Source organism: Ceratotherium simum, chromosome 16 (genome assembly GCF_057802395.1).
Source record: "Ceratotherium simum simum isolate JZ-2026a chromosome 16, ASM5780239v1, whole genome shotgun sequence".
NCBI classification, from domain to species: Eukaryota; Metazoa; Chordata; class Mammalia; order Perissodactyla; family Rhinocerotidae; genus Ceratotherium; species Ceratotherium simum.
In genome coordinates, this window is record NC_141915.1 from 43,166,388 (window position 1) to 43,190,411 (window position 24,024).

A 24,024-nucleotide genomic window follows, 5' to 3' on the forward strand; every position below is an offset into this window, starting at 1 on the left:
AACTAGAAGGATGTGCAACTATGACATACAACTATCTACTGGGGCTTTGGTGGGGGCGGGGGAAGGAGGAGGATTGGCAATAGATGTTAGCTCAGAGCCGGTTTTCCTCAACAAAAAGAGGATTAGCACGGATGTTAGCTCAGGGCTGATCTTCCTCCCAAAAAAAAAGATGCTCAACATCATTAGTCATTAGGGAAATGCAAATCAAAACCACAATAAGATACCACTTCATACCAACTAGGATGGCTATAATAAAAAAGATAGAAAACAGCAAGTGTTGGCAATGTTGTAAAGAAATGGAAACTCTCATACATTGCTGGAGGGAATGTAAAATGGTACAGCCGCTTTCGAAAAGAGCCTGGCGGTTCCTCAAAAAGTGAAACATAGAGTTACCATATGATCAGCAATTCCATTCCTAGGTATATACTCAAGAGAACTGAAAAATATATTCACACAAAAACTTCTACAAGATGTTCACAGCAGTACTGTTCACAATAGCCAACAAGTGGAAACAACCTAAATGTCCATTAATTGATGAATGATTAAATAAATTATAGTATATTCATACAAGGTAATATTATTCAGCCATAAAAGGGAATTAAGTACTGATACATGCTATGAACATGGATGAACCTTGTTCATTATGGTAAGTAAAGAAGTCAGATACAAAAGGCCAGGTACAAATGAATCAATCATATTGAATGATTCAATTTATATGAAACGTCCAGAATAGGCAAATCTGTAGAGACAGAAAGTATAGATACAGAAAGTGGTTGCCAGGGGAAGGGAATGAGGAATGACTGCTAAAGGGTACAGGGTTACTTTTTGGGGTCATGTAAATGTTCTGGAATCAGTGGTGATGGCGGCACAACATTGCAAATATGCTAAATCACTGAACTGTACACTATAAAATGGTGAATTTTATGTTATGTGAATTTTATCTCAATAACAACAAATCTACCTGAAAAAATGCAAAGGAATGATAAACACAAAATTCAGGATAGTGCTTACCTCTGAAGGAGAAAGAAATGGAATGGGATCATAAAGGTATTGATAATGCTCTTTTTCTTAAACTGAGCAGAAGCCACACAAGTATTTGTAGTTATTCTTGATATTTTACACATATTTTTAAAATATCTTATCAACATTTAATAAAATACTAAGGGTGTCAAAATGGGACTAGAGTTTTTGTTCTTTCTGTTAAAGCCTGGTAGAGTTATCTGGCTTTAAAACTATGTACAACTCTCATAAAAGTGAAAATTAAAAAATAAAAGAATAGAAGGTGATGAAAAGGATGAAGTGAGTGTAGTGACTAAGAATTCGGGTTCTAAAGACAAGTAAAAAGAGAAGATGGTAGCTATGGAGAATGAGAGTCAATAGAGTGAGTGTTTTTTTTTTTTTTTTTTAGTTCTAGTGGTTCTTTTCCCCACCATGTGTAAGCATGTTTACTGGTGATAGGAAAAGAATGAGTAAAGAGCGAGGGTGCCAATATAGGAAATAGGCGTAAGGTCCTGGATAAGACAGAGAAGGCTAGGATCCAGAATTCAGTTGTAGGCAGGAATTATCATTAGACAGAGAGTAAAACAAGAGAGAAATATTTAAGGATAGGAGTTGATGAACCCAAGTTTGATGGCACATATTACAGGTAGACGAAGGCACTCCCACCTCATGGTCCAAATTTTAAGTTTTCTACTAGGAGTAAGGGAAGGTGGAGGAAGGACAAGGGTGGTTGAGGGAAGATGAGGGCCTGAGAACCAATGTTTGAGAATGATAGCTGAGAGGACTAAGAGGGAGATGACATACGAAAGAATTACTTGGCAGTTCTGAGGGCCCAGTGAGTTGGCACCAGTCCCACACTGCACTACAGTAAAGATGCAGAAAGGAAGAATGCAAGCCTTGTACTGACTGGGGATAGGCTTTTGGTGAGTAGGTGTGACAAAGAATTAGGAAGAAAAGAAGCTGGAATCAAAGTGTTGAGAGAAAAAAAACCAATCTGTGGCGCTAGAGGAGTACAAATTAAGGTGAGGCTAAGTTACTAAAGTCAAGGTTCCAAGGTCATGTGAAGGTGAAGAACAAATATAGTGAAATAAAAGAGTGGCAGCAAAAAGAGAAAGGGTTTCACAAATAGTACAGTCCAGAGTTGACAAGATTTCTGAGTAAACATTCTGATCAATAAAATGGGGATAAGTAATTCTTGCTCTACCTACCACAGAGAGTTCAAATGAAAAATAATTTCTTGGGGGAGGAAGAGGCGGGGATAAACGGCCTCAAAATATAACGTATAATCTTATGAGGCTGTGAATTACTCAGCTATTTCATTTATTAATTATTCACTCGACAGTGTAACTTTTACTTGAAAAACAATAAAAATGTATTTTTTTAAATGTTTATATTTCTGACAGTATACCAAATAAATCTGGCTTTTCCTATTATTTCAAATAATTTATTTACTCAACTCATATTTATTGAATACTTATGTGCCAAGCATTATGCTGGATGCAGTATATATATTGGCAGACAGACACAGTCTCTCTCTCCTCAAGACCCCTTCTTCCTGGTACAGTAGTCAGACTATAAACAAGTAAACAAAAAAATTTATAATTATAAAAGAGAGTGTTGCAAGAGAATAAGGCAGAGTGGAGGATTTATTTAAATTGGGTGGTTAAGGAAAGTTTCTAATGAGGTAAGGTTTAAGCTAAGATCTAAAGGATAAAAACCAACCATGTGAAAGATGATGAAATATAGTGGCATGACCATTCCGTGCCTAAGGACAGTGTTTAGACAGAAAAAGAGGGCCCAGGTCTGAACCTGAAGAACTCCAACATCTAAAGTTCAGGCAGAAAAGAAAGAGTCAACAAAGGAATCTATATAGAAGCAGCAAGAGAGAGAGAACGGAGCAATCTAGGAAAGCATAAAATCTTCAAAAGCAAAAGAAATTTTTTTTTTTTTTTTTGTGAGGAGATCAGCCCTGTGCTAACATCTGCCAATCCTCCCTTTTTTTTTTTTTTTTTTTTGGTGAGGAAGACTGGCCCTGGGCTAACATCCGTGCCCATCTTCCTCCACTTTATATGGGATGCTGCCACAGCATGGCTCGCCAAGCAGTGCATCAGTGCATGCCTGGGATCCGAACCAGCGAACCTTGGGCTGCCGCAGCGGAGCATGCACACTTAATCACTTGTGCTACTGGGCCGGCCCCAGAAAATGTTTTAAAGAGAAAAGAGTGGTCAATTGTATTGAACGCTGGTGAGAAACAGAATATGGAATAAAATACGAGTTTTAAAAAGTCTACTGGATTTACCAAATAGAGGTGTTTTTGGCCTTGAATAAAGAGGTTCAGTAAAAAGTCCTAAAGCCAATCTAAACAGGTTGAAGAGTGCAGAAAGAAAAGAACAAAGGAAAAAAGAAAGGGAAGGAAGAGGGAGATTTCACTATATTATAATTCTACACAAATAAGACAAAAAATTTAACATATAGCTGAGCTCAACAACAGGGGGCAATCCCTAGGTGCCCGAAGATGAAGCCTCAGGACCGTGATGGTAACTAAGCTTTCCCTGCAAAAAGCTCTGAGATATGAAAGGTTGTCTCCATCCTTGAAATAGGGATTAGAAAAGCTGCACTATATCATTACCTGCTGCCCCTTGAAAGCATCAAAAAATTCACCATCTATCAGGGTGTAAATGGAAAGCGTCATGTATAAGAGGTTGGAAGTTCAGACCAGAGTCATTGGTGGACCTGAAGAATTTGCACTTTCCACTTATAGCAGGAACTCTTAGCTTAGGGTATTAACATTTTAGAACCAGTCCATATGAAGTTCTCAGGTCTTCAGTTAAACACCCACGGCTCTAGTAAAGCCACATATGGAACTGCCCCATAAGGACTCGCTCTAAAATCCAGGATATGAAAAACTTCCACAGAGGATGAGATGACAATCAAAACTGCAAACCACAAGGAGACAAACCACTGTGAGAAAATCAAGAGAAGCAACAAACCATAAAAGCACATATCAAGTATAACAGATAACAGAAGATTTGAAAGAAATTATAAAATAAGAACATTTAGAATGTTTATAAAGAAAAAAGGAAGAATTAGTAACCAAAAGGCAAAAGCAGGGCATTATTAAAAAAACAAAAAAAGGCAAATTGGAAAAAGAACTAGAGATAGTTTAAGAATTAAAAAAAGGCATTGATTCTCAATAAAGCTGTTTTTGAAAAAAGTCATTGATATGTAATAGAACAGTACTTATAAATGTTAACTGCGGAATATAAGTGGTAGGTATATGGGTATTCACTATACAGTTCCTTCAATTTTTCTGTATGCTCGACAATTTTTGTTATAAAATGTTGAGGAAAATACCACTGAAATGGAAAATAAATAAATGGTAAGTTAGGTACACCTAGAAGAGAGAATTCTCTGCACTATCTTCTAAAAGCTTTGCTTTTGTCCTTTTACATTTAAATCTTTAATCCACCTAATCCATTGATTATTGCGTGGTATAAGATAGGGAGTCCAAATCCATTATTTCCCACACGGACAACCAATTGTCTCAGAACCTTTTATTGAAACGTTCATTCTTTCCCCCACTTATCTGCAATACCATCTTTCTTTAATCAAGTGGCTAAATATTTAAGGGTCTGTATCTGGGCTCTCTTTTCTGTTCCATTAGTCTATCCTTGTGCCAATATCACATTGTCTTAATCACCATACCAAACTTTATAAATAAAGTTTTGATAGCTGGCAGAGTCAGTCTTTCTATCTTATACTTTAAGGCTGCTTTGATTATTCTTGGCCCTTTACACTTCCACGTAAATTCTGGAAACAGCTTGTCAAACTTCATACAAAATCCTGTTGGGATTTTGACTTGATGGATTTGAATATATAGAAAAATTTGGGAAAAACAGATCATTTTACAATACTGAGTCTTCTAATTCATGAACAAATCATTAAAAAATCTCACTTTTTATTCATTGTCCTTTAATGCCTCTCAATAATGTTTTTAGAATCTTTGCCATAAGTCTTTCACATCTCATTCGATTTATTCCTAGGTGCTTCATACATTTTTTTGCTATTAACAATGGTGGCATTTTTGTAATCTTCATTTTCTAACTCTGTTGTTGATATATAAACTTAAATTTATGATTTTATATCTAGCATCCTGCTAAACTCTGTTATTAATTTATGTAACTTATCTGTAAATTCTTTGGATTTCTATGTACATAATCATACCCACAAAAACAGTTTTATCTCTTCCTTTCATCTCTTACATCTATTTATTTGTTTGCTTCTGCCTGTCTACCTCACTGTGCTGCTTAGGGCCTCCAGCACAATATTTAATAGAAATAATGACAGCAGGCATCCTTGTTATGTCTCCCAATCTCAAAAGGAGACCTTTCAACTTTTCAGTATTAAGTATGATGTCTCCTATATGGTTTCTGTAGGCATTCTACCTGGTTAAGGAAGGTCTTTTCTCTATCAAGTTGGATAAGACTTTTCATGATGAATGAACGCTGAATTTTATATAATGGGGTTTTATTTTTGTATCTATTGAGGTGATTATACATACTTTTTCCCTTAATCTCTTAATGTGGCTGACTACATAAATTGATTTTTTTTTAATAATTTTATTTATTTATTTATTTATTTTCCCCCTAAGCCCCAGTAGATAGTTGTTATGTCATAGCTGCACATCCTTCTAGTATGTGGGACGCGGCCTCAGCATGGCTGGAAAAGTGGTGCGTCGGTGCGTGCCCGGGATCCGAACCCGGGCCCACCAGCAGCTGAGCGCGCGCACTTAACTGCTAAGCCACGGGGCCGGCCCCATAAATTGATTTCTAACATTAAATCAATCCTGCATTCCTAGGATAACTTGGTCATGATATACCCTAAATTGGTTCTGGTATCTGCTAGTGTTTTAAGATTTGCATCTGTGTTATAAATCAGTGTCATATAATTATTCTTCTCATACTGTCCTTGTCAGGATTTAGCATCAAGATGATACTAGCCTCTCATTAAATGAGCTGAGAGTTTTTCTTCATTTTCAATTCTCTGGAAGATTAGAAATTGTTGGTTAAGATTGCAGTTATTTCTTTTATGAATTTTGTTAGAACTCACTAATGAAGTTATTTGGGCTTTATGGACAGATTTTTTTACTACAGATTCAATTTATATAATAGTTATAGGATTACTGAAGTTTTCTATTTCTTTTTGAGTCTATTTTAGCAGGTTGTGTTTTTTAGGAACTTGTCCACTTAAACCTAATTCTTGCATTCAATGGGATAAAGTTATTCATAATGTTTTTATCTTTAGAGCCTGCTGCACCTGCAATGATGTCCTCTTTTTTCATTATTGATATTGGTTTTCTATGTTCTTTTCTTTCTTAATATCACCATAGTACATCAAAGAACTACCTTTTGGCTTTGTTGTATGTTTTCTGCTTCGTTCGTTTCTGTTCTCATCTTTATTATCTTATCTTCATTATTTCTCTCCTTTTACATTCTTTGGGTTTATTTTGCTATTCTTTTTCTAACTTCCTGAGAGGAATGTTTACTTCATTTATTTCCTGCCTTTTTTTCTAACATAAGCATTTAAGGATATGTGTTTGCTATCAAATATCATATTCCTTTAGCTTATCCTACAAGTTTTGATATGTAGTATTTTTATCTTTCAGTCTAAAATATTTTCCAATTACCACTGTGATTTCTTCTTTTACTGATAAGTTATGTAAAAACGCGTTTCTTAATTTCCAAACATATGGGTTTTTCTATTATCTTTTTTTACAAATTGATTGCTTTGTGGCTTGACAACTTGATTTCAGCTCTTTGAAATTTGCTGATACTTTATGACACAGGATATGGTAACAAATTTTGTTTAAATAAATGTTCCATATATGTCTGAAATTTTTTATTTTCAAAGTGATTGGGTGCATAGTTCTACATAACCATTAGGTGAAATTTGTTAATTGTGTTGTTCAAATCTTCCAAATACTCCTACTGATTTTTTTCCTTTACTTCTATCAATTACTGTGAGAAGTATATTAAAACCTCCCACTATTGTGGTGGATTTAACATTTCTCCTTGTAGTTCTGTCAGTTTTTCCTTTATATATTTTTTATGGTAAAAGAGATTTTTAAAAATAAATCCCTGGGGAGTTGGCCCCATGGCATAGTGGTTAAGTTTGGCACGCTCCACTTCAGCAGTGTGGGTTTGTGGGTTCAGATCCTGGGCACAGATCTACACCACTTGTCAGCCATGCTGTGGTGGCGACCCATGTACAAAACAGAGGAAGACTGGCATAGATGTTAGCTCAGGGCTAATCTTCCTTGCAAAGGAAAAATAACTCCTTTTCTCTCTTTCCACCTTAAGTAGCATGACCAAAATCAGTTTTTATATGATAATCTTAACTAAGACTGTTTATCTTCAAATTTACCTATTTTATGGTAAAGATTGGGAATACTACAATAACTTGAAAGGCATGTTCCTTGGTCAGTCTTTCTGAAAGCTTAACTTATGTTCTAAGCTCCAGTTTTCTATAACTAGCCCCTTAAAAAGGAAAATACTGAAGTTCTCAAGTGTTTGTCATTCTTTTTTTTTTTGTGAGGAAGATCGGCCCTGAGCTAACACCTGCCAATCCTCCTCTTTTTGCTGAGGGAGACTGGCCCTGGGCTAACATCCGTGCCCATCTTCCTCCACTTTATATGGGACACCACCACAGCATGGCCTGACAAGTGGTGCGTCGGTGCGCGCCCGGAATCCAAACCGGCGAACCCCGGGATGCTGCAGCGGAGCACGCACACTTAACCGCCTGCGCCACTGGGCCGGCCCCTGTCATTTTTAAAATACCTCATCCATTAAAAAAGAAAGGGCTTATCAATAGGTATCAAGCTCTCAAAGGACTCTTAAATAACAATTTTTACTGCTACTACTATCTACTGTGTACCAGGCATCGTGTTTTCAAACACTAATGCAATCTTCCCAACAGACTTATAAAGTTGGTATTATTATCTCTATAGTTTTTACAGAGGCAATAAACAGGAAGGCAACAGAAACCTGAGGTCTGCTACTAATCTCCACCAAATGTAAAACAAATGCTTTCATCAACAGAGATCCTTTTCACTAAAACTGAGTATCTCTTTCGGTGTGAACACCCTACATGCAAGAATAGTTTCATTTAAGTACCTTGTACTTCTGTCTCAATTCTTCTGTGTCTTCTTTTTCCACTTCTAGGACACGGCGCCGTTCGGTAGCATCTTCGGCATAATCAAGCTTAACAAAAAATAGATATAATTAGTCTTAATTCCTAAAGTACCCCAATTAGCTATAAAAAAAGTTATTTCCATAACTACAGTATTGTATGAAAATAAAACACTTTGTAATTTGCTCAGCTACCTCTTGCTTTATTGTCACCCAACAGAGAAAACAGCATGCAAAATGGTTCATTAATCCTTCCATGCTGCTGGTTCCCAACAGACACATTTGTTGATGATAACAGACTTTACCTTAATGTTCAATGCCAAGGAACTAAGAGTAAATGGAGAAAATATTTTAGGCAATGAAAAGAAGGTATCACAGATGACAGCTGTACACAGCTCTACAGGGGCAAAGCTTCTACCACAGCAAATATTTTAAAACTTGAGCAACACTGCGTACTGAAATGAGCACCAGGGTCTGGATTCAAGTCTAATCTTGCCTTGTGGCATAACCCTGGGCAAACCACTCAACTTCTTTATGCCCCTGTTAAAACAGGGGGATTATCTGCCACCTACCTGCCTCAAAAGCAGCACTAAATGAGAATGTAAAATATACTTTAAAATTTCCAAAAAAAAAAATTAAAACTATATTCTATCAAATAAATTGTATTCTTGCACTGGCATCTGAATTTGGAATTAATATCAATTTTAAATATTCCATAAAATAAGTGAGCTAATGAGATCAATTTACCTCCATTTCCATGCGACCCATGCCCATGACATCATACTTGACAACAATCGGAATGGGATCTGTTCTCCCTGTAACAGGAACACATAATCAAGGTAAGATGCAAAGCTAAGCCAACAGCTCACTTTACACATCGGGTTTGGGTGGTTAGAGATCTTGCCTTGGAGTGCAGAGACCAGAAAGCTACAGTGAACCAAACACAAGCCATTCTCACAGCTTACAACCAAACCTACCTCTCCCAGTTTAAGCCCACTAACCACCTTGGTTGAACTTCCAGTTGGGAATAATTCCAGATTACTATGGCAAAATTAAATAAATAAGTCATGCAAAGCACTGCTAAGCAATGGCACCAGGAAGTTGAAAAGCAAAAACTTTAGAAATGACTTTTTAAAAAAAGATCCCCAAATAACTTTCCATCAAGAATCACTTCACTCTGTCTACTGACATCCTCCCACACACACTTTTAAAATTGGTAATAAATATCTCAACTGACATGTTTAAATGGCATAAGCACAGTTTCAAACATGATACAGGAATACTCTATAATTGCAACTCAGTATGCTTAATACTTGGTTTTCAAAAGAAGCTTTACAATTAAATGGGGCTGTGAAAAATTTAAATAAAAAGCAACAGTTAGTTGCCCTTAGGGACAAACAATAGTTTTATTTTTAAACTGGTGCTCTGAGGTCCCATTTTCCAGAGTGGATTTAACACTGGCTGTGGCAATCGGTAAGCTGTGAAAAGGACTAGTTGCGAAGAAAATTGACTTTAAACTAATTGATCTATGCTGGAGATTTTTTAAAATGTATATTTAATCCACTCATAACCAGCCAAACAAAGCAAAATGGGGCAGACAAGCACTTTACTACCACAGCTGTTTTACATCACAACTTGCGCTGTGTATTGTGATGTAAGCCCACTGAAAAGAGGACTTACCTTATCCGTTGTACACCTTTAGTGAAAAAACACAATGTTTACTTCCCTCATCATTTCACTCAGGCTGGTGTAAACAATTTTGTTTTGTTTTGTTTTGTTTTGTTATACACACATATATATTATACCTTTGGGCTAAAAGTTGAGTTTTGTCAGGCTAAATCTGAGGTATTACCAAAACCAAATTAAAAAAATAAATAAATGCCATGATCATGACTAGGTTTGGTCCTGGAGAAAAAAAGAAAACTGTTTTCAAAGTGACCGGCAACCAATTGTATCCAGTTGTTCTATATTTGTGGGATTAATTTTTGTCTTTAAAAAGTAATGAAAAACAAATTCAGAAGTTTAACTGCTTATCACCAATATCCCATTATTGTTTTTAAACAATAAATAAGGAGACAAATAGGAATAATTATCACAGTGAAAAATGTTTAAGTAAATACAGAACATCTCATGCCAGAAAAAAAAAGAGAAAAAAGTTCTAAATACAGCTTTCTTTTAGATACTATCAAAGACTGCCAGTTAAACAAAATGGAAAGGCACTACTACCTTATGCCCAATGGTATAATAAATAAGCAGTGACTGCAATCTTTAGCAAAAGGACCAAATTAAAGACAGGTTATAAAAATGACTTCCTAGGTGCAATATCACTTTCATAACGTCTCAATCAGGGATTTACTGGTAAAAACGAATGGTCCAATGAAAGAATTGAAAAGAAATGTCAAAGAAATTCTTTTGTTTTGTTTTGGTATCTTTTTTGGTCTGTCAGAATTTGTTGTGTGAGACTCAAGAAAGTTTTGGTACAAATTCATTACCTCTGTAAACCCCTGTTTACAAACTCTGCATTAGTACTTTTGCCTTCTAAGGCAGTCAAAGTTTGTTTTAATTTATTTATAAATTGCAGTAGCAAGTGCTAGTGCCCATTACATTGTGGGGAAATCAAGTTTTTGACAGTATTAAAATTTAATGGTTTATCTGATTTTTTTTTTTTTGGCAGTTCTAACACAAACAGATACATCCCTTCTTAACATTACCCTTTAATGAACAAGGATCAGACAAGTTGCATAAGGAAAGGAAAGGAAAGGAAAATGAAAAAGACCAAGCAGAAGGATGAAGGCTACAACAGAGAAAGTAAGCCTAACATATTGGTGCACTGATGACAAAAGGAGTAATTCAGTCTGAAAATAAAAAATTACCACTGCTAAGTTTACCATCACCACAACAAGTCCAGGATCATAACGCTGTAAAAAAGAAACACCATTTGTTAGGCAGAAACCATTAGGATAGGAAATAGGCCTTCTAGCAGGCAGACGGGATGGGTAAAGTAACAATTGGGCTTTGTCCCTCCCCCAATTTCAGTTGGGGACAGAGGAAGGATACTTTGTGCTACAGCAGTTGTTTTCATACTGGTCGGATCAGGCTGTGAGATTTTTGTACTGCTACTTGAGAACATCAACAATCCTCTACAATAATGCAGCGGGTGGGAGATGGTGTTAGTTTAGTGACAGAACTAGCTCTAGCTTCCAAACTCTCATTTAACTATTCATTCTAGGAAATCAGTATTCAGGGCCCAAGGTGGGACTTTTCCTTAAAGAAATAACATCCAAGACAGTCAGATCAAATGGACAGTCATCAAGTCATTTGCTTCACTAAAAGAACCCTAAGAAGATTTGAGGGATGGGACGGGATCATCAAGACCTTGCCAAAAAAATATAATAAGTAAACAGTCTGGAAAATAACCTTAGATCTTCAGTGCCTGCAAAACTTATGTGCACTTGAGTTTTGTTATGAATGAATAAAATTCTTTTTTTTTTGTGAGGAAGATTAGCACTGAGCTAACATCCATGCCAATCCTCCTCTTTTTGATGAGGAAGACTGGCCCCGAGCTAACATCCGTGCCCATCTTCCACCATTTCATACGGGACGCCGCCACAGCATGGCCTGACAAGCGGTGCATTGGTGTGCGCCCCGGATCCGAACCCGGGCCGCCAGCAGCGGAGCACATGCACTTAACCACTACGCCATGGGGCCAGCCCTTCTGAATAAAACTCTTGAAGTAGATTTTCTTAGAATTTTGTTTCCTTTTAACGAAGTCTTCCCAGGCCCACCAACATCTTTCTTTCTGCATACAACAAAGCCAAGCTTTGAAGGAGACAAGGAACTCCAAAGAAAGGGGCATCAAAAGGGCTGTCACATTTACAGTTAGTCCACTCAGAGGTAACTCACAGAAAACAAACAGTCTGATTTTAAGAACGATCTGAAGGTGACATTACTGCCCAGGTCAAGTAGTAATTTCTTTCCATTAGTAAAGAGGCTCCAGACCAAGGGAAAATCCCAATAGGAAAAGACACTGAACAATATATACAGGAGGAGGTTGCAGTATTTATTCATTTTTGATCAATGATAAATCCTGTCATTAAGAACATCACTGTGGAATATCTGAATAACAACTTATAGTGATGTTTTTTCAAAAGATAGGTAGCAACAAAATGTTTGCTAATATTATATTCTCTAGAAAACTCAACTTCTTTTTAAAATAAATTGAACGAAACCCAGGTTCCCTATTTCTTGGTTTCTTTTCAAGGGGGCAAATATTTCTTAAAATCTATTGAATTAAGACTAGTTGGTTGTTTATTTCACTCAAAGGAGGCAACTTCAACCAGAACACTAAACACTCTCCTTAAAAGAAATTGTCCTCCTCAGCCAAAGATCTATAGATACTATGACTGTGATCTGGCCAAATGAAAAGAAAAAGAAAACACACCAAATCTAAAATGTGCTAATACCAATGTACTCATGTAATGGAAAAAAACTGATATTCATATTTTCTAAAGAAAAACTTTAAATATATACACAAATATCGAAACATTATGTTGTACCACTGAAACTAATATGTTGTATGTCAATTATACCTCGACAAAAATTTTTAAAAATGAGAGAAAAAAAACTTTAAATGATGTTTCTAATATTAAACCAACCAGAATTGTACTTTCTATATTTTAAAAGGTAGTTTTACTTCTATAATGACCAAAGTGCTAAAATGTTCATATATGCATCTCTTATAAAATGTGATAGTATTATGACTTATCATAACTGAAGAGAAAATAAGGCCAAATACAAAAATCCACTGATTGCCTACAGCCCTGTTTCTGAGAACAATCCCTCATGAGTCCATTTTGATTTTAAAACAGTTAAGGATATATCAATCCACAAAACTGGCCCAAAGAACTGGACTTTAGAGAAATACTTTTTTTTTTTTTTTGAGAAATACTATTTTTAAAGACACAAACTCCGGGAATAGGACAATTGAGAAGAAAACATTCAAGGACAACCATAATTTGGTAATCAACCACACTTCAGAAACAGAAGACACACAACTTCCCCATAGAAATAAATTAGAAATGAAGAAACTTCTGAAGTGATTAAAACTCTGGTTGGACAGCCAACAGATGTAAGAACATGCAATTTATCTCTGCTGCCTCTCCCCTTACTGAGATTCATTCAACAACAAATATTACAAATACTTATTGAGTTGCTACTATATACCAGGCACTGTTGGAAGGCATTGGGCATATGGCAGTGTTCAAAACAAAGTCCTACATCCCATGTATTACCTATAATTAGGCAAAATGATCTTACCAATTTAAACTCCTGGCATGAGGGGGGAAAAAACAGAACATCTGTGGAGCCAATGCATATATGGTTCAAAAAGCTTGACAATGTCTGAAGCTGTCTTTTAAAGATGTCTAAAACGGTTTCTAAAGACTGACTCTAATAAAGCAAAAGTAAATGTTAGAGCCATCAAAAAGCCACAAAATCTACTTCCAAAAGGCCATTAAACTTATAAAGGCTACGAACCTGACCTAATATCTTTAAATCTATTTCTTACTTTAAGCGACTCAAATACATATGTGAAAATCAAGAATAATACAAAATTAGGATGGTGACTATTCTCTGATTTGCAAAACTATTCAAAATAGGACTCTACGTGGCAAGCTATGTTAGTGCATTTAAATATAATTTCATTTATTAAAACAGTGATTACATACAACTTTCAGAAACACTTATTGAGTAAAAAAATGGTACATTTATTTCCAAACCAAAGCTTCACTTTTGCAAATTTCTCCTAAAAATAATAGTCTTCAGTAGCATAAAAACGATTGCTTTCAGCATCATTTAGATATTTTTTTCTTCGTAACTATAACATGATATATGCTACCTCTCTAGAAACATGAAGCACATAATTATTCTCCATAGGGTTTCTAAGGTTAAAAAAAAAAAGCCTTCCTACTCAAAATAGAACTCAGGGGCCAGTAAAAGTGTTATAGAATCAGAATGTTTAGCCTAGAAAGGGTATCTCATCTAGGCATAATGTGAGATACTCAAGCCCTTAGGAGAGATAATAAAGGGAATTCAGGAGGTACTTTCAATTAAAAAAAAAAAAAATCACCTAAAGGAAATCATACTTTTACTCCAGATAAGACTGTTTTGGCTAAAATTATAACAGCTCACTGAAGGCTGGGCTGTCTCATGCTAACCATTATGCTAAGATAAGATCAATTTACTTTTTAAATGGGAAAACTAATTTAATAAATACAGTATCAGGGTAAAATCATCTAAAACATGAGGCTTAGGAGGAGACGGGGAAAAAAAAAAAAGAGTTGGAAAAAAAAGTTGGGGAACACTTTTCTGCCCTGAGTTTTACTTATGTCTGTATCCTGAACAACTGAGACAGTATCTGGGATAGAGTGGCATCTAATTAAAAAGCATTGGATGACTCAAGATAATGAACATGTCCGTAGTGGGTCTCACACTTGTTCAAGTGTAAAATTTAGTCATCATGGTGCTTTCTGCTTAACACCACAAGATACCGATGGTTTAACTGTCTTGTAATCAAGGAATTATTTTATCAAGTAGAACATGTGGCTATATTATACATGTCTCCGTATCTCAAAAAATATGAAAGCTATTATAAAGATATACCTGAATTTTGCATTACTGTTCATTAGAGGTTTGTTCAATTTGTTTTATCTATCATCACTTATTAGCAGCCAAAGGGAAGCAAGCATCAAATGTTTAAGGCGTTAGATAAGACTTAATGGTCTCTAAGGTTCGCTTCAATTCTCAAGTTTGAAGAGTGGAAAATATTTGAGTAGAAAATATTTGGGGGAATTATGTAGATAGTAGCCAGTCCTATGATACTGTAATAATCCAATAATAGCCTTACTAGAGTTGTATTCTCTTACTATTTATTGGTTATGTTTTCCATAACTATACTGAGAATTTTTTACTATTCCAGGATCACTCTATAACCCAGAAAGACTTTCCAGCTTCATTTAAACTGCTGCTCCTTTCTTTACTCTCCACATTAATCCCCTACCCAATTCATCTTTAATTATTTTCTTTCTATATTTTTCTAGGTAGTCCCTAAAAGAGTTGGCTACAAAATCTCAGTTCTCTATTAAGAGAGAATTTCTAAACATTTGTGTGACTTTTGACGATCAGAGCCTAAGTCTCAGCAGCCTCCCACGCAAAATGGAGATATTATCCTCACTTTCAGCACTGGTGTGCGGATCAAAAGAGATAACAAATAGAAGATGCTTTGTAAACCATAAAAAATTATATATATAGGATGCTGTTAAACTCTAACCTAGTCATCTCCCTAATGCTTCAGAAAACAAAAAAATCAATTCATTTTCCTTTCATTCCCAAATTTGGCACTTTCAAAAATAAATATCTTAAAATGAAAGATACTCTAAAACAAAAGCTGTGATAAATTCTACTGTTTTACATACAATTTGGTGATAATAAAACAACCCTTTTTACAGATGGAGAAAATTATTATCCAGATCAATAACCAAAGTATTATCCAAAAATCCTCCCCATATATCATTCCATTAACAAAAGGAGTGACTATTGAGTTTGAAAAGCAATGTTGGGCCAGCCCTGTGGCTTAGCGGTTAAGTGCGCACGCTCTGCTGCTGGCGGCCCAGGTTCAGATCCCGGGTGCGCACCGACGCACCGCTTCTCCGGCCATGCTGAGGCCGCGTCCCACATACAGCGACTGGAAGGATGTGCAACTGTGACATACAGCTGTCTACCGGGGCTTTGGGGGAAAAATAAATAAATAAAATTAAAAAAAAAATTAATGTTACACAAATATTAAATCTAAGCCAAAAGAATGAAGCATAATTTAGCAAGACCTCCAAATTAAACCTACAGTACAAATCATCTAAGAAAATAAATTTAGCCTAGCAAAAAACATTGTCAAAAGGCTTACTATTCACTATTACCATCACCTGGAGGAAGACAATAGCATCTATGTCTGTGTACTGAATAGCAATACATTAATCCATGGTATGTCGAATTTGTAACAGATGAAGTCCATGCAGAATGTGAGAGTAAAATCAGAAAGTCAAGTAGATTGAAATTACTCAAAAATCCCCCTTATTTCCTTTGGAGTCTCTGCTAACTGCCCAGAGATTCTCAGGTACATTCCTAGAAACGTTCTTTTCCAGTTCTAAAGTCAATGATTCCACATAGCTTTGAAAGAAAGCACCTTTGTCTACTCTTAGTTCCTATCTATTGAATACTGGTTAACTAGTGAATTTTGGTTAACTAGTGAATTATCTTTTCAACTACTACTTCCACCTGATTGGACTATTATATTTACAGAGAAATCACTATCACTATATATTCCACATTGCTCATTTAAAAAATTTCTTGGACACTCCACTTTCTTGCTTAAAATTAAGAAACCAATTTCTACATAAACCAGTTTCATTTTAATCATGCAAATTAACCTAGGGCAAGAAGGCTATAAGTAATAAGGCAGGAAACAATGTAAATCAGGCTAAGACTATAAAGAAAAATAAAGAGCACTATACTAATTCAGACCAAAAATCACTAATAATACATTTTGGATGAGTAAAAGAACCGTCTACTCTACTTGCTATAATGAAGGTAATTTTCTTAGAAGCCTATTTTACTCATATGATCCAAAGCAAATTATTTGGGGAGCTTGTTTAAAATGTAATTTCCTGAACCCCACCCCAGACCTGCTGAGTTGTGCTGGCTGGGAATCTACTTTTTTTTTTTTTTTTTTTAGGAAGAGTGGCCCTGAGCTAACATCTGTTGCCAATCTTCCTCTTTTTCCTTTTCTCCCCAGAGCCCCAGTACATAGTTGTATATCCTAATTGTAAGTCTTTCTACTTCTTCTATGCGGGAAGCCACCTCAGCATGGCTTGATGAGCAGTGAATAGGTCCACATCCAGGATCTGAATCAGCGAACCACGGGCCACCGAAGCGGAATGCATGAACTTAATCACTACACCACTGGGCCGGCCCCCAGGAATCTACATTTTTAACAAGCACCCAAAGTGATTCTGCTGCTCACTAAATTTTGAGAACCAAGAGTCTAATGGAAAAAGCACTGGAGTAGAGGTGGGAAAACTTGTGCTACAAACATAGCTCCTATCCTTAGAGGTGTGACCATTATAAACACAAGTTTCTCAATCTATTAAGTGGCATTATCTCTAACTCTACATATTGGAGAGGAAAATGAGATAGTATACAGGTATAAAACTTATATACCATCATGTTTAATTCCCAAAACAACCCCCAAATCTTTTTAAAATACTGCTTACTAGTTGCAGAGCTTGAATTTAAATGCAGGTCAAATTTCAAATGAGGTCACAAAGTGGTAACTTGTGGGTCAAATATAGGCCTTGCATAGGCCTTGCATATGTTTTGTTTATCTCAGATTATTGTAAACTTCAAGCCAACATTTATCAATTAGGAAATTTCATCAAAATATCTGAATTTCTGGTTTCTTTTTAAAAATTCGGAAGCTCTGGCAACACCTGAGAGTATACTCCTACACTGCAACAATAAGCAGGAGCTAGCTGAGTGGCAGTTATTCCTCTCTAGACACGGCCCAGCTCACACTACTTCCTACTGTCTCTCACTCAGTGAGCTTCAACTGTGTATGTTACCACCTGGCCCCAGTGGGCACCTGAGCTCACAACTCCTCCTCCAAAGTCTATGTTCTTCATTCCCTCCTTCTGAGCTCCCACTGGATTTTCTCTGTAACTCTTATTTGCTAGCTATCTATTTCACAGGTTTGGGAAGACTCAGTGAGAGAGAGAAGACTGAATATAAAACTAACAAACCACATTTATACATGAACGATAATAATATTTTGTTTGTTCTCTTTTCTAAATGTATAATCCCATTATTTCAAATTTTGGTAGCCATTTTAAGTGAGTATTTTCTTTTTTAGCTTTTTTCTTTAATAAAACAGATTTCTTATAAAACACACTTTTTACTTTGTGTTTTTGTCATGTTCACATTTGGTCCTACTTTAAAATACCAGTGTTTCTTCTGGAAGAATGAAGAGATTCCATGTTATCTACAACAAGTATAGTTAGGTAGATGCGATCCAGTTGCTTGCTTCCTTATTCTCATGACCTGAGATTTTTCACTTGTTAAATCATTCAAGAAATAAGTTGCGATTCTAAGCTAAATTGTTCAATTCTCTATTAAACCCCCACTGTACTCAACAATTATGACATCATTACACTGCATTATATTTATTTGTTACATTTGTCTCTCTATTAGAAATGAACATCTAGAGGGCAGACTATATCTTATTCATCCTTGAACTCTTAAGACAGTACAGATCTCGGCCATTCTAAGGATTCAATAAATGTATGCAGAATAAAAAACATAAAAAGAAACAACACAGAACACATAAATGCATAGCAATTATTATCATTTAGGAGTTTATAGTCTAATGAGGGTTAAGAAACACATAAACATAAATTGTACAAGGTAGAAAAATTTTAAAAATGGCACAAGAGAAAAAATAAAGTATAATAAAAATAAGGGAGGATATTATGAGACAGAAGTTACAGTACGTTCATTTTCCCTAGACACCAATTACGAATCATCCCTAAAAATGTAGCCAAGGTTCTTACCACTCAATCTAGCCTCAAGTTTCTAGTGAATTTATAAAAATTTATATTAATCATGAAGAATATATATGACCATTTCAAGCGCCCTAAGAAAAAACATCACATTCAAAGCTATCTCCAATTTTTTTGGCCAGAATAACTATTGTATATTTCAATTCTGTAGTACATGTATTTCTCACCACCATCATATCTCTCCAGGAGACAGAAGTGAGACACCACACAGAGTTTAGGTGTATTACAGCATACTGATTAAAAGCATAGGTTTTGGCACCACGATTCTACCACTTATGTGCTATAAGATCTTGGGCAAAGTATTGCTCAGAATGTCAATTTCCTCATCTGTAAAATAGGAATATCTACCTCAAAGAGGATTTAAATTAGATAATACATGTGCAAGCACTCAGTAAACACTTAATAAGTGCTAGCTATTATAAAGGATTAACACTGGACCAACCCTGTGGCTTAGCAGTTAACTGCGCACGCTCCGCTGCTGGCAGCCCGGGTTCGGATCCTGGCCGCGCACCCACACACCACTTCTCCGGCCATGCTGAGGCCGCGTCCCACATACAGCAACTAGAAAGATGTGCAGCTATGACCTACAACTATCTATTGGGGCTTTGGGCGGAAATAAATAAATAAAATTATATAAAGGATTAACACTAAACCCAGTGAACAAAGGCTTGCTAGTCAGACACATGCATGAATTGACTGTACACCGTGCTTCATAGTTTGTTTTATCATCCTTCATATCTATACCTTCCTTTCCATTTCCATTGCTCTATTCTAAGCCCTTATCAACTCAGACCCACACAACTTCCTACATGGTTTTCCAAATTCATCTTCAGACATACTTTGACCAGACTAGTATTTATCTTCTACCACAAATGTCCTGGATGGTATAATAGAAAGAACAATAGACCGCAAATCAGAGAATTTGAGATTGGGTTTCAGCACTATCACTAGGACATTTTGGAACCCTAAACCTAAACTTCTTCACCTGTAAAATGAATTTTTAGATTAAAGTGTCTTAATATCTCTTCTTGCTATAAAAGTCTGTACCTCTCCTCTGATCAAAAACTGCCTTTGGGCCAGCCCCGTGGCTTAGTGGTTAAGCGTGCATGCTCTGCTACTGGCAGCCCTGGTTCGGATCCCGGGCGCGCACTAACGCACCGCTTCTCCGGCCATGCTGAGGCCACATCCCATATACAGCAACTAGAAGGGTGTGCAACTATGACATACAACTATCTACTGGGGCTTTGGGGAAAAAAAAGGAGGAGGTTGGCAATAGATGTTAGCTCAGAGCCGGTCTTCCTCAGCAAAAAGAGGAGGATTAGCATGGATGTTAGCTCAGGGCTGATCTTCTTCACAAAACAAAACAAACAAACAAAAAAAAACCCCTGCCTTTGACTTACAAAATGAAGTTCCAAATTGAAGCAGCATTAAAGCCTTTCACATTCAGTGTGGCAGTTAAGAGCATGGATTTTGGAGTCAGAAAGACAAAGGTTTAAATTCTGATATTGTCATTTACAGGTTGCTTATTCTTGGGCAACCTACTAAACTTCTCTAAGCCTCAGTTTCTCCTGCAAAATGGGATTTACAGTAATTATCTCACAGACTTGCTCTAAGAATTAAATGAAATACTTGTTAAGTGCTTAGCAAACAGTAAACAATAAGTACTAGATTTGTGCCTCTCCGAACCAGTTTCTCATTACTGCGTTCTAGTTATGGTTTCCACACTGCTCCTGGAGACCTAGAACTCTCCTTCAACCAAAATAACTGCGTTCCCCCCCTTTTATATATTAAGATTCAACATTAAAAAAATATATATTTTGGGAGGTTCTTCTGCTAAAAAAATATGTATGAAATCCACTGTCCTCTGGGCACTCTCTGCTCCAGCCAGTCACGCCTACTCTTTGCCAACTGTAATCACCTTGTACACATTAGTATCTCCTACATTTGGCAATACCTATTCCTCCCTCCTCAAGACTTCACCGGGAATTCTTCCCTGGTCATTCCTTCTTCTAAGCCCTTATAGAATTTACTCTTAAGGTCTTTCCCCCTTATCTGCTAAAATAAATGGCAAACTCTATGAGAGTAAGGGCAGTATCTTATTATGTTAAGCATATTCTTTATTACGGTCTCTTGAATACAGTAAGTATTCAATAAATGTGCAACTAATTCCATGTAATTCTTTACCAGCGAGTGCCTCTTTTAAAATAATCTATCTTGATAACGTCCAATCTGCTTCTATAACTGGTTCACTTTTCTTGGTAAACAAGGTACTGGAATGATAAAATAGCCTTCTATACTTATCTGTTCTAAATCTTCATTTGAGAAATTTGTCATTTTCTTTTCTGGTTATTTTGCCATGAACTTATATACTCAATGTCTTCTGGTGTATCCTTCAAATGTGACGATCTCTAAATACTGAGAAATAAGCAGTTTACACAGCATGTGAATTCACCATTTCCCCTTCGCCTCTCCCCCAAACCCTTTCCCTTTCTAGTCTAGCCCTAAAATCTGGATCTCTTGCTACTGCCAATTCTGACTAATTTTGTTTATTATCTGGGCTTCATCTCTTTTGTTTATATTAACTAAATTCCATTAAGAAGGACAGAGGTTCTAGAGAATTTGTATCTTGCTAAATTTGATACATGAAATACTAAAATTATGCTTGCCTTTGGCAACTGTAATAAAGACTGCATGGCTCATTTAAGTAGCAAGGAAAAGAGGCCATTATAGATACAAGCTCCTTCAGCTAGACCAGCTCCAAGTATAACTAAGCCTTTCTGACAATCCGTACGTACCTTTGTGATTTGGGGGAGCTACATGTCTGCTGTCCTCCCCCAACCTACTCTTATTTTCAGTTATCAGCTTCTTCTGAGAAGGGAAAAGGTACAAATGAAGAAACATTGATTTCTTTTTTATAATTTTTATTTATTTATTTTTTTCCCCCAAAGCCCCAGTAGATAGTTGTATGTCATAGCTGCACATCCTTCTAGTTGCTGTATGTGGGACATGGCCTCAGCATGGCCAGAGAAGCGGTGCCTCGGTGCGCGCCCGGGATCCGAACCTGGGCCGCCAGCAGCGGAGCGCACGCACTTAACCGCTAAGCCACGGGGCCGGCCCAAGAAACATTGATTTCAAAGTCAGTCTTATATTTGAATGGTAGACTCAGCAGCTGAATGATCTTTCCAAAACTGTTTCTTCATTTACAAAATGAGCATACTAATACCAATTCCACTAAGTGGGACATGCAAAACATTTAGATTCTAGATCACTATTTGGCACATAATACCTACAGAGAAGTGTTATTTCCTTTTCCCAAAGGAAAACAAATTTCAAAGGAAAACTAAGGTAATAGGATAACAACTTAGCTTTTGCAAAGACCCTATCCAGAAAATTTATCTGTTATCATAATATTAAAGGAAAGGTATTTTTTCCTCACCCAAAGAATGAGTTTTCCTAGGATGTTAGTGAAGTTTTAAAGATCAACATTCTAATTTAACAATAAAGTCTAAATTGTAACACTACATATTTCTATTCTGTTGTATTGAATTCAAGTCTAGTTTTCCTTCAGTCACAAAATGTAGTATAAACACTGTTGGGGCTTAGCTAATGCAGGCCTTATCCAACTATATTCACCACTTATTTGCTAACTGAAACTAGAGTAGGAGAAGGGACATTTACATAAAACCAAATAAATATCCAACTCTACTCTGCTTTGATTCTGACTACCTTAAGTCTTTTTCAAAATAATTATTTTCTATATTTAATAGTAATATGAGTATATCATACCAAATTAAAAAAGAATATAATAAAAATCAACTCAGTTTCCCTTCTGAGTCTGCCTTTATAAAGATTTTTCTCTGCATAGTCAAGCAAATACAAATACAAATATACAGCCATAACCCACAGAATGTACCCTTTTAGTGTTTCACAGTGGAACGCCTCAGTTCATCTCTCTCAACACATCATTTTTCAGCCAATGATTTTATATAGTAAAATGTTTATGTTTCAATGTCAAAAATCTAACTCGATTTTAAGAAAAAGATATGTGAAAAATCTGGAGGTAGATTCCACATACAACTAGTGGAACTTTGAGAAAGCCACTTAAGTATCAACAAAAGGGATGGGGCATGTTACTATATAGAAAGCAACTGTTTGTTAACAACAATATTAATTATTTGGTAATCAAAAAGAAATGTTTAAGTATTTTATATCCTAACAATTTTTTAAAAATTCATAAATAGGCAGCTATGTTTTAGAAATTGGTTAGGGGTTGGGGTTGACATGTAACCCACTTAAAATAATGGTAACAGGTTCCCAAGTAGGGTTTTCACACAGAACGTCTGATTTTCAGGAACAAAATACCCATTTTAAGCAGGAGGTATATATCTATTTATCTGTCTTTATATATATATATCTATATAGTTTAACACAAATGGTAGTTTTACTATAATACACACTGTTCTGCACCTTTCTTTCTTATTTAATGTATCACAGAAATTGTTCTACACATATTGAGTACATACTAAACTACCTCAATCCTTTCAAAGCTGCATGGTTTCCCTTTATACCATTTTAGTATTCTATTTCTTCAAATCTAAAATGCCATTTACCATAAAACACAGTATTTTATGTGCCACTAAGAAAGAAATTAAAAAGCTGCAAATTATACCTATAATGCCATTAATAAGATGCATCTGATTTTACCTTTATTAAAATTCGAAAAAATGTCTTAGAATCAATGAAATATGGTGTGAACGGTTTCTAATCTTTTGTTATCACAGTGATATAATGAATAACCTCAATCATACATTATTTTGTGCATTTCAAGAATAAGTTAAGGATAATTAGAAATAGAATTGTTGGATCCAAGGACACATGTGTTTTAATCTTTAAGTAATCCAAATTGTTCCCTGTAGTGGTTTACCAATTTATATTCTCACTGGCTATGATGTAAGTACCCATTTTCCTAAAATGTGACCAAACTAATTTTTTTTTAACCTTTTCTGATCCAACAAGTGAAAAATGGTATCTCAGTTTAATATGCATATCTCTATTATGAAAAGGATTAAGAATATTTTCATATGCTTAAAGGTCATTTGCATTACTTTTCTGTAAACAGTGTTCATATCATTTCTCCTTTTCTATTTAGGTTGTAAGTCTTTTACATACTGATA

The 24,024-nt window shown here is 35.8% G+C and overlaps 1 protein-coding gene across 5 annotated transcripts in view; it reads right to left on the reverse strand.

Annotated features, from left to right (window-relative positions):
- GPATCH8 (G-patch domain containing 8) overlaps window positions 1-24,024 on the reverse strand; it is an 85,320-nt gene that overhangs the window by 26,633 nt on the left and 34,663 nt on the right. For 4 of the 5 annotated variants that reach the window (XM_087441273.1, XM_087441268.1, XM_087441272.1 and 1 more), the window contains 2 exons: window positions 8,934-9,001; window positions 8,172-8,258 (listed from right to left, as the gene is read on the reverse strand). In XM_087441273.1, the coding sequence (XP_087297399.1) occupies window positions 8,172-8,258; window positions 8,934-8,960 (114 nt within the window). In that variant the 5' untranslated portion in view covers window positions 8,961-9,001. Of the gene's footprint in view, window positions 1-8,171; window positions 8,259-8,933; window positions 9,002-11,059; window positions 11,105-24,024 lie in introns of all 5 variants that reach the window. The other variant, XM_087441271.1, reaches the window with a different exon arrangement.